The following is an 11,117-nucleotide window of genomic DNA, read 5'->3' on the forward strand; positions in this document are numbered from 1 at the left end:
TATGTCTTTCAGAGCCACCTGGTCCTCCCACAAACCTGAGGGTGGTTGATAGCACAAAAAGTTCCATTACCCTTGGCTGGGGAAAACCAGTGTATGATGGTGGTGCTCCAATTATTGGATATGTTGTAGAAATTAGACCAAAAGTGGAGGGTGCTGATCCTGAAGCAGGATGGAAACGATGCAATGTCGCTGCACAAGTTATTCATACAGAATTTACAGCCACCAGCCTGGATGAGAACCAGTTATATGAGTTCAGAGTTTCTGCCCAAAATCAGGTTGGCCTTGGCCGTCCAGCTGAACTGAAAGAAGCTGTGTCTCCTAAAGAAATACTTGGTGATTTTTCCCGTTTTCTTTATGAGTGTTCACATACAATCTCTGTTTGCTCTGGTTTTATTTTATTTCATATGCTAAACTTTGCATTTTATTTCTTTAATTTCATCTTTCAGAACCTCCTGAGATTGAGCTGGATGCAAGCATGAGAAAGTTAGTCACAGTCAGAGCAGGATGCCCTATCCGACTTTTTGCTATTATTAGGGGTCGCCCAGCACCGAAAGTCACCTGGAGGAGAATGGTTGTTGATAATGTCATCAGAAAAGGACAGGTTGATCTGGTTGACACTATGGCCTTCTGTGTCATCCCCAATTCAACACGTGATGACTCAGGCAAATATTCATTGACACTTGTTAATGCAGCTGGAGAAAAGGCTGTATTTGTGAATGTCAGAGTCCTAGGTGAGTAACCAGAAAAATACCTGTAGGGAACGTTTTAATTATTTGTCCGTTAATTGCGGGAGTTTTTATGATCCCTAGTGCTTACAATATTTGAGCACAACCGTATCAACTAATACTAATTCTCCCTGTATAAGAAGCTATTAACCTATTTAACTTGTTAAAGAAGAAAAGATTAACATAAATTGAAATTTCTTTATAGATACTCCTGGACCTGTGGCAGACTTCAGGGTTTCAGATGTCACCAAGATGTCATGTCATCTTTCATGGGCACCTCCAGAGAACGATGGGGGTAGCCCAGTGACTCATTACATCCTGCAGAAACGTGAAGCTGACAGAAAGACCTGGGCAACAGTCACTGCAGAACTAAAGAAAACTAGTTTCCAAGTAGCTAACCTTGTACCTGGAAATGAGTACTTCTTTAGGGTAACAGCAGTAAATGAATATGGGTCAGGTGTTCCAAGTGACATACCAAAACCAATCCTAGCAACGGATCCCCTAAGTAAGTATTGCATTTATACATGTTTTCTTGTTGACTTCTAATTTGAATAAGATTTTGCATTTTTTGAAAGCAGGAATTTCTAAGTCAGACAATGCTGCTAACCACTCCATGTCAAACATAAATATTTCCATGTCAGTGTGTCCTGCATACACATAACACAGTCTATGAATATAGTACCTTTATGGTCATTCATAATTTTGCTCCTTTCAGCATTGTCCTTGCTGAGATAGCATGTATAGCGTCTAGTTTTCTTAGTAATTTAACCAATATTCAATAGTCAAATTCTTGGAAATTCAATGTTTAATATGTTTCCTTTTTTTCTCCCTTGTAAAGGTGAACCTGATCCACCAAGAAAACTTGAAGTTACTGAAATTACAAAGAACAGTGCTACTTTGGGCTGGCTGCCACCACTGCGTGATGGAGGCTCTAAAGTTGATGGGTACATTGTTAGCTACAAAGAAGATGAACAGCCAGCAGATCGCTGGACAGAATATTCAATTATTAAAGATCTGTCCATTGTTGTAGCTGGTCTGAAAGAGGGAAAGAAATACAAGTTTAGAGTGGCAGCTAGAAATGCTGTAGGAGTAAGTTTGCCGAGAGAAGCTGAAGGAATATTTGAAATTAAAGAACAACTCAGTAAGTATCTGATTAAATACTACCAATGTTAAAATAATCTGTTTTAATAATGAAATGAGCAAGAATTCTAGTTCTTAGACTGAGTCCCAGAAAGTCAGCTACTTTATGAAATTATCTAGAGGATTATGGTTTAGCAATACTGAATACTTCTGACAGGTCAGAAAGGATGAGAGTTGAACACTAATTCAAAATCATTAAAGAATTTTGGAGGTGTGGTTTCAGCTGAGTGCAAGTGGCACCAGAAGACAGGAACTAAAGAGAAATAATAAATACAATCATGAACTTAAAATGAAAGAGACAAAAAGAGTCAGAGCAGAAGTTTGAGAGATAAATTAGGTCAAAAGTAGGAGCTGTTTTAAGACAACAGAAATGAAATTGTTTATATTGTAAAGCTAGTAAAAAATGTGAAGAGAGGGGGAGGAAGGACAGGTTGGCGTAACTAAGGGGAGGTGTCCCTGAGGCACAAAAAGGCCTAGGGTTGAGGGGCAGGTTTGGGAATGATTGGAAAGATTTTGTGAAGAAGTAGGAGAAGGGGTTCTATTTGAAGAATGATTCAAAGGTAATGAAAACAGTGATTGTGGAAGTGGGTTTAGTTCAGTGAGAACTTCAGTCTTTTTGCAAGACAGACATGAAGGAGGAGAAAAGCGAGGCAGCAGTATAAGACAGGGACTTTTTCAAACACAGAGTGGGCAATGACAGGTTCCAGATGTAAAGAAGAATTATGTGTGATGCATAAATAGTGTGCTAGTCTCCACATAAATACATGAGAAGGTGATCCAAACTCAAAAATATTATCCTGTAACTGGTATCAGAATGCAAAAGTAAAACTGGAGCAGATATTGCCCATTGCACAACCCTGAGTTGTCCCTAAGTGGAATCTAAATTAAAAATTATCATGTCATTCCTGCTGGTAATACCACTTTAGGTAGAAGCAGAGGACTTTTGCATAAAGCAATAAGAAAAAGTAAATTAATTTGTCACTGAAGCTGAATTTCTATGTCTGTGTGTGCTTTTTTCCAGTCCCACCTAAGATCCTGATGCCTGATCATGTTCACATTAAAGCTGGAAAGAAACTGAGAATTGAAGCTCATGTATACGGGAAACCTCAGCCAGTCTGCAAATGGATGAAAGGAGACCAAGATGTTCTTACGTCCAGTCGCCTTGCTGTACATAAAGCAGAAAAATCTTCTGTTCTTATCATTAAGGATGTGACTAGAAAAGATACTGATTTTTACACTCTTACTGCAGAAAACAGCTCTGGCACTGATCGTCAGAAAATCAGAGTGATAGTCATGGGTACGTTTCATTTTATTACTTTTAAACCTAGATTTATACAAAACTAGTTTTAGTATATTCCACTGTCTTCCATTTTCTTACATCTCTTTTTCTTAATGTATATCTTTGTGCAGATAAGCCAGGTCCTCCACAGCCTCCATTTGACATTTCTGAAATTGATGCTGATGCTTGCACTCTCACATGGCATATACCTCTTGAAGATGGTGGCAGTAATATTACAAACTATGTAGTTGAGAAATGTGATGTAAGCCGAGGGGACTGGGTAACAGCTTTAGCTTCTGTTACAAAGACAAGTTGCAGAATCGGAAAACTGATTCCTGGAGAAGAATATATGTTTCGTGTTCGTGCTGAAAATCGTTTTGGGATTTCTGAGCCACTTACATCTGGCAAGATGACTGCAAGGTTCCCATTTGGTATGTCAGTATTTTATAGCAGCATTTCTCTTTTTAGTCCTCCTAGTAAGAAAGCATGCGATTGATATCCATCCTTATATTTCCCTCTAGATGTTCCTAGTGAGCCGAAGAATGCACGTATTACTAAGGTCAATAAGGACTGCATTTTTGTTGCCTGGGATAAACCAGATAGTGATGGAGGCAGTCCAATCACTGGTTATCTCATTGAGCGTAAAGAAAGGAACAGTTTACTCTGGGTGAAGGCTAATGACACAGCTGTGCGCTCCACGGAGTACCCTTGTGTGGGGCTGATTGAAGGTCTTGAGTATACTTTCAGAATTTATGCATTGAACAGAGCTGGAGCAAGTAAACCTAGCAAACCAACTGAGTTTGTCACAGCAAGGGCACCAGTCGGTAAGCCAAACATACCAATAGTTTGCAACAAACTGCTGTTATTATGGTTAGTTTAAATATATATGCAACTCTATAATCGTCAGTCTGCCCATATGTTTATGTTTTCATGTCTACCATAAGCATGCTGTGAGTGTACTGTGTGTAGATGTGCGGTCAATAGGATCCAGTAAAGCCATTTTTTTTATTCATCAGATTTTTTGGCAAAACAGACTATAACTTGTTCTTATTTGGCTTAGATCCCCCTGGGAAACCTGAGGTTATTGATGTCACTAAGAGTACTGTATCACTGGTATGGACAAGACCAAAGCATGATGGCGGTAGCAAACTTATTGGCTACTTTGTTGAAGCTTGCAAATTGCCTAGTGATAAGTGGGTCCGGTGCAATACAACTCCTCATCAAATACCTCTAGAAGAGTACACTGCTACAGATTTGGAAGAGAACGCTCAATATCAATTTAGAGCAATTGCCAAGACAGCAGTTAACATTAGCCAACCTTCAGAACCTTCTGATCCAGTGACCATTCGTCCAGAAAATGGTGAGAAATGTAACAGCTTTTGAGAACTCTGATAAGAGTTTGTGCATTTTTAACTAATACTCATGTGAAGAATTAGATGTTTATTTCTTACTTCTTTAACTTTTTTGTTGTTTCCTTTCAGTTCCTCCCAGAATAGAGTTGGATGTATCTATGCAATCACAGCTTACAGTAAAAGCTGGAACTAATGTGTGTCTGGAGGCAACTGTATATGGCAAGCCTATGCCATCAATTACCTGGAAGAAAGAAGGAGAAGTTTTAAAACCATCTGAAGGTGTTAAGATCACAACTAAGAGAAACCTTGCTACAGTTGAGTTGTTCAGTGTTAACAGGAAGCAAACGGGAGACTATACTATTACTGCTGAAAATGCAAGTGGATCAAAATCAGCAACCATTAAGCTTAAAGTACTTGGTAAGCTAAAGACTGCCTGTTAATAAATACATTTATAGTTAAATGATATAGCAAGAGCTAGAGCTGTAAGAATGTGATCTTACTTCTTCCAGATAAGCCTGGTCCTCCAGCCTCTGTTAAAATCAAACATATGTATGCAGATCATGCAATGCTTTCTTGGGAGCCTCCTCTGGAAGATGGAGGTTCAGAAATTACTAACTACATTGTTGACAAGCGTGAAACAAGCAGACCAAACTGGGCCCAGGTCACTGCCAATGTGCCAATTACAAGCTGCACGGTGGAGAAACTAATAGAAGGACATGAGTATCAGTTCCGCATATGTGCTGAAAATAAATACGGTGTTGGAGACCCTATCTTCACTGAACCAGCAGTTGCTAAGAATCCATATGGTAAGTGTTTTGCAGTATAGCTTCATGAATCATTGCTTTTTTGAGTTCGCTCATGATTGTGAACATAACTTTCAAATAAATCTTCACAGATGTACCCGGACCTTGTGATCCACCGATAATTAGTAATATAACAAAAGACTTCATGACTGTTAGCTGGAAGCCCCCAGCTAGTGATGGTGGGTCCCCAATAACTGGCTATATACTTGAGAAGCGTGAAACTAAGGCTCTTAACTGGACAAAGGTAAACAGGAAGCCTGTCATTGAAAGAACTGTTAAGGCCACTGGACTCCAAGAAGGAACAGAATATGAGTTCCGGGTAACAGCACTGAATAAGGCTGGACCTGGCAAGCCTAGTGCACCATCTAAAGCAGCATATGCTCGTGATCCTCAATGTAAGTTAAAAGTAATGTCTCAGGTAGTATGCCCAAATATTTTTGTACAGCATTTTATATGATTAACTTTGTTATTTCACTTCTCAGATCCTCCTGGCCCACCTGCCTTCCCGAAAGTGGTTGATACTACCCGTAATTCAATAAGCCTGTCATGGAGCAAACCAGCATATGATGGTGGAAGCCCTATTATTGGCTATCTAGTAGAAGTAAAAAGAGCTGACACAGACAACTGGGTCAGATGCAATCTACCCAAGAACTTACAGGCTACACAATTTGTGGTAACGGGGCTGATGGAGGACACAGAGTACCAGTTCCGCATTTATGCTGTCAATAAGATTGGATACAGTGATCCAAGTGATGTTCCTGATAAACACACTGCCAAAGACATTTTAAGTATGTTTACTGAAAACAATTTAACTTTTTGACTTTTAATTCATAGGATGGGTTCTGTAGGAAGGATTTGTCACAGATCAGAGAAGGAGATTAATTTGGAATGTGGCATTTCTCAAAAATTGTAGGTTAAAAGTGGCTAATTTGAAAGAGAATATTCTATTCTATGAAGAATAGAATAGAATCTGAATATGGTGTCTGCTTCTTTTACTTGCATGCCAGATGCATTCACCTCTTATTTTGGCCTTCAAGAATTTTTTCTTTCTCTAATCCTTCAAACGGGTTTTTCAGATCTCTCTTCCATTCTTAAAACTTTCAATCTTATTCATACCTTCTAAAGAATTTGGAGCTGAGATTACTCTATTAAGCATCTGTGTGGCACACTATTTAATTATATGGCACTTATTCCTTAGTAGCCATGCTGCCTACTTTATTCGTTTTGTTGTATATACAAAAGCATTGCTTCACAGAGCTGTCTTGATTCAGGATAAGTGGAACCATATAAGAGGCTTTGAAACTCCTTTGAACTATAAAGGAACTAGGAGACTTCTTCATATAATAAGAAATGCAAGTAGTGGAAAAGGCAGAAGAGAAGGAAGAGAAGTTAGTGCAGAAAAAAGCCAGGTTTATGAATAATCTTGAAATGGGAAGCATGCCACTAACTAACATCACCATGGACATGAGAGCAAGTTGGCTAATCTAGTGAAATGACAGTAAACAAGGACTTCTTGTCACTGTAACTTTAATGATATTCTTAAAGATGTTGTGTTAATTGCATGATTTTTGTTATACACACAGTTCCTCCTGAGGGAGAACTTGACGCAGAACTAAGGAAAGTCCTTGTGTTGCGTGCTGGAGTCACAATGAGGCTTTATGTGCCAGTAAGAGGACGTCCACCTCCAAAGATTATGTGGTCTAAAGTGGGTGCCAACCTAAGAGACAGACAAGGATTAGACATCAAGTCAACTGATTTTGATACTTTCCTGCGTTGTGAAAATGTAAACAAATATGATGCTGGAAAATATGTCCTAAGTCTGGAGAATAGCTGTGGCAAGAAGGAATACACCATTGTTGTAAAAGTACTTGGTAAGTGTCGGCGTTTCCCCAAATATATTAATATTTGTTCACTTTTTAACTGATAATTTTTTTGTATTTTGTTTACTAAATCAAATGAGGGGGGCTTGTATTCATCTAGATACTCCAGGCCCTCCTGTTAACCTGGCTGTAAAAGAAGCATCTAAGGATTCTGCCTTCATTACATGGGAACCTCCACTAATAGATGGCGGCAGTCCAGTCAAAAATTACGTCATTGAAAAACGTGATGCAGAAAGAAAGTCATGGTCCACAGTAACAACAGAGTGTCCAAAGACAAGCTGCAGGATAACTAACTTAGAAGAAGGCAAATCTTATTTCTTCAGGGTTTTTGCTGAAAATGAATATGGTATTGGTGATCCCTGTGAAACTCGTGATGCTGTTAAAGCTTCTGGTAAGAAAAATTAATCTATTTCTCCTACTTTGCTATTCAAATCATTTTAATTTTTAGCCTAAATGGACACTTACTATACTTTTCTTCCTTCTAGAAACGCCTGGGCCAGTCGTGGATCTAAAAGCTTCAGCTGTAACAAAATCATCTTGCAATTTAGTATGGAAAAAACCTATCAGTGATGGTGGAAGCCGTATTTTTGCATATGTTGTTGAGGTTCTAACTAGTGAGGATAAATGGCAAGAAGTTATGCGAGCAAAGAACCTCCATTTTTCAATGAGGGACCTGAAAGAAGGACAGGAATACACTTTCAGAGTTAGGGCTCAAAATGATGCTGGATATGGAACTCCAACCGAGCTCACAATTGTGGCAAGAGATGACATTGGTAAGAAGAAACTTAAGATCATTAATTAACTCAGTCATTTATCCAAATTATACTTATTTTATGCTTAGCATCATTATTATGCATACATACAAATCAGGTGCCTTTGAAACAGCATCTGAATTTTAACACAGAGTTAGTAATTGGTTACTTTTATTTTTGCAGTGGCACCTGATCTTGATTTAAGAGATCTACCTGATTTGTGCTATGTAGCTAAAGAAGGTAGCAATTTCCGTCTCAAAATACCCATTAAAGGCAAGCCTGTCCCAACTGTAACTTGGAAGAAAGGTGAAGATGTGGTGCTTACTGAGAGTGGAAGAGTTGCATTTGAATCTACAGCAGTTAACACCACGCTTTTAGTACGTGACTGCCAGAAAGCTGATGCTGGAAAATACACAATCACTCTGAAGAACATTGCTGGCAGCAAGGAAGGCACTATTTCTGTAAAAGTTGTTGGCAAACCTGGCATACCAACAGGTCCAGTTAAATTTGAAGAAGTCACAGCTGATGCCATAACCTTAAAGTGGGGTCCTCCAAAAGATGATGGTGGTTCAGAAATTACTAACTATGTCCTAGAGAAGAGAGATAATGTAAACAATAAGTGGGTTACTTGTGCTTCTGCGGTCCAGAAAACGACATTTAGAGTGACAAGACTTCATGAAGGAAATGAATATACATTCAGGATCAGGGCTGAAAATAAATATGGAGTAGGTGAAGGTCTTAAATCTGACCCTGTCATTGCAAAACATCCATTTGGTAAGTGTATGTTATCATTTTTTTTAACTTTAAAATAATGTTTTAGGAGTGATATTTATTTTTTCATTTTTTATATTGTTTAGATGTGCCAGATGCTCCTCCACCTCCCAACATTGTTGATGTTCGACATGATTCTGTAGCTTTAACTTGGACTGACCCCAGAAGAACTGGAGGCTCACCAATTACAGGTATATCCCCCAAAGCCTCCTTAGTATTTCCCCTCTTAATAATTCTTCCTCCCTGTCAAAGAGTAAGATAAAACTATCAGATCTTTATGCTTTAAATTGATTGATTGATTGATTGTACTGTTTTACTTCCTATTCCTTCTGTATTTATGCTGAACTTTTTGGAAAGTTTAACTTAAAGGAGAAACTTAACTTACCTGAGAAATAGTATTTTTGCATACATAGCCGAAATATCTAAAGAAAGAAAAACAAATCCAAATATCTACCTTACTTGGGTGTTTAACATTAGCAATTTGCATTTACAAACTATATAATTATATATATCTGTAATGTATATTCACATCCATTTCTTAATCTGTTTTTCATTGTCACTCCTGCACAATTCCTATGTGACAATGCCATATAGACACAATGGTGTTTCACAAAGCTATGGTACATGAAGATTTCTGCAAAACCCTCATATTTTACCTCTCCCCTTTTATCTTTTAGGTTATCACATTGAAGTCAAAGAAAGAAATAGTATTCTGTGGAAAAGAGCCAATAAAACTCCAATAAGGATGAAAGATTTCAGAGTGACAGGATTAACTGAAGGTCTGGAATATGAGTTCAGAGTAATGGCAATCAATCTGGCTGGAGTAGGTAAACCAAGTCTGCCATCTGAACCAGTTGTGGCGCTTGATCCTATTGGTGAGTCATCAGGAGAACACAAATAAAAATTCTGAGAGTTGACAACAAATGACTGTTGTTTGAGCTTATTATTTTTTTCTTTAGATCCTCCTGGGAAGCCTGAAGTTATCAATGTAACTAGGAACTCAGTAACACTCATTTGGACAGAACCAAAATATGATGGTGGACATAAGTTAACTGGGTACATTGTTGAAAAACGAGATTTGCCTTCAAAGACCTGGACAAAGGCTAATCACGTGAATGTTCCAGATTGTGCATTTACTGTAACTGACCTTATTGAAGGTGCCAAGTACGAGTTCAGAATTAGAGCAAAGAACACTGCTGGGGCTATCAGTCCTCCATCAGAATCCACAGACACCATAATATGCAAGGATGAGTATGGTATGTAGATGGCATGAAGAACTGAAGGATTTTATTTTAATTATTAATAACAAATGCTTTTTTTTTTTTGTTGTTCTTACTAAAACAATCCTCGGTTTTCGGTTTGTTTTTTACAGAGGCACCAACTATTGTTATTGATCCGACACTGAAGGAAGGTTTAACAGTGAAAGCAGGGGACACCATCACAGTATCTGCTGTTAGTATCCGTGGCAAGCCACTTCCAACTTCATCATGGTCAAAAGCTGGAAAAGATTTTAGACCCTCAGAGCTTGTGCACATTGAAACAACGCCAACTTCTTCTACTCTAAGCATCAAATATGCAGCCAGAAAAGATTCTGGTGAATACACAATCACTGCAACCAATCCTTTTGGTACTAAGCAGGAGAGCATACATGTGAAAGTTTTAGATGTTCCAGGGCCTCCAGGGCCTATTGAGATCAGCAACGTTTCAGCAGAAAAAGCCACTCTTACGTGGTCACCTCCTGCAGAAGATGGTGGATCACCAATCAAATCATATGTTCTTGAGAAGAGAGAAACCAGCCGCCTGCTCTGGACATTAGTTGCTGAAAATATTGAGAGCTGTAGGCATGTCGTTAGCAAGCTCATTCAAGGAAATGAGTATGTTTTCCGTGTCTCAGCAGTGAATCAGTATGGCAAGGGTGAACCAGTACAATCAGAGCCAGTTAAAATGGTGGATAGATTTGGTAAGCAAAACAAGATAAGAGGTGCAAGTGTGTTTTTTATTAATTTCTAAAGACTTGATTTTTGTCTTACCTTTGTACCTTTTTCGTCCTTATCAGGTCCCCCAGGCCCTCCTGGAAAACCAGAAGTAACAAATGTGACTAAAAATACTGTGACAGTTACCTGGAAAAGACCAGTAGATGATGGTGGAAGTGAAATCACAGGTTACTATGTGGAGAGGAAAGAAAAGAAAGGTTTAAGATGGGTCAGAGCAACAAAGAAACCAGTTTCAGATCTAAGATGCAAAGTAACTGGGCTTCTGGAAGGAAATGAATATGAATTCCGCGTCAGCGCAGAAAACAGAGCAGGAGTTGGACCACCAAGTGATGCTTCAAACTCAGTCATATGCAAGGATGTTGCATGTTAGTATCATGCCTTTCTTTTAGCAAAGTTCATATAAACAGTAAGAATGACTTCT

The 11,117-nt window shown here is 38.6% G+C and overlaps 1 protein-coding gene across 1 annotated transcript in view; it reads left to right on the plus strand.

The window, feature by feature from the left end:
* TTN (titin) overlaps positions 1 to 11,117 on the plus strand; it is a 243,634-nt gene that overhangs the window by 185,523 nt on the left and 46,994 nt on the right. The window contains 21 exon segments of the mRNA XM_068949560.1: positions 13 to 333; positions 447 to 731; positions 931 to 1,230; positions 1,564 to 1,866; positions 2,887 to 3,162; positions 3,276 to 3,575; positions 3,666 to 3,968; positions 4,205 to 4,504; positions 4,626 to 4,913; positions 5,006 to 5,302; positions 5,392 to 5,694; positions 5,782 to 6,087; positions 6,883 to 7,170; positions 7,280 to 7,570; positions 7,665 to 7,952; positions 8,115 to 8,705; positions 8,789 to 8,893; positions 9,380 to 9,577; positions 9,662 to 9,958; positions 10,075 to 10,662; positions 10,759 to 11,061. Of these exon segments, the coding sequence (XP_068805661.1) occupies positions 13 to 333; positions 447 to 731; positions 931 to 1,230; positions 1,564 to 1,866; positions 2,887 to 3,162; positions 3,276 to 3,575; positions 3,666 to 3,968; positions 4,205 to 4,504; positions 4,626 to 4,913; positions 5,006 to 5,302; positions 5,392 to 5,694; positions 5,782 to 6,087; positions 6,883 to 7,170; positions 7,280 to 7,570; positions 7,665 to 7,952; positions 8,115 to 8,705; positions 8,789 to 8,893; positions 9,380 to 9,577; positions 9,662 to 9,958; positions 10,075 to 10,662; positions 10,759 to 11,061 (6,531 nt within the window).

The sequence above is a fragment of the Struthio camelus genome, chromosome 6, assembly GCF_040807025.1.
Source record: "Struthio camelus isolate bStrCam1 chromosome 6, bStrCam1.hap1, whole genome shotgun sequence".
Taxonomy (NCBI): Eukaryota; Metazoa; Chordata; class Aves; order Struthioniformes; family Struthionidae; genus Struthio; species Struthio camelus.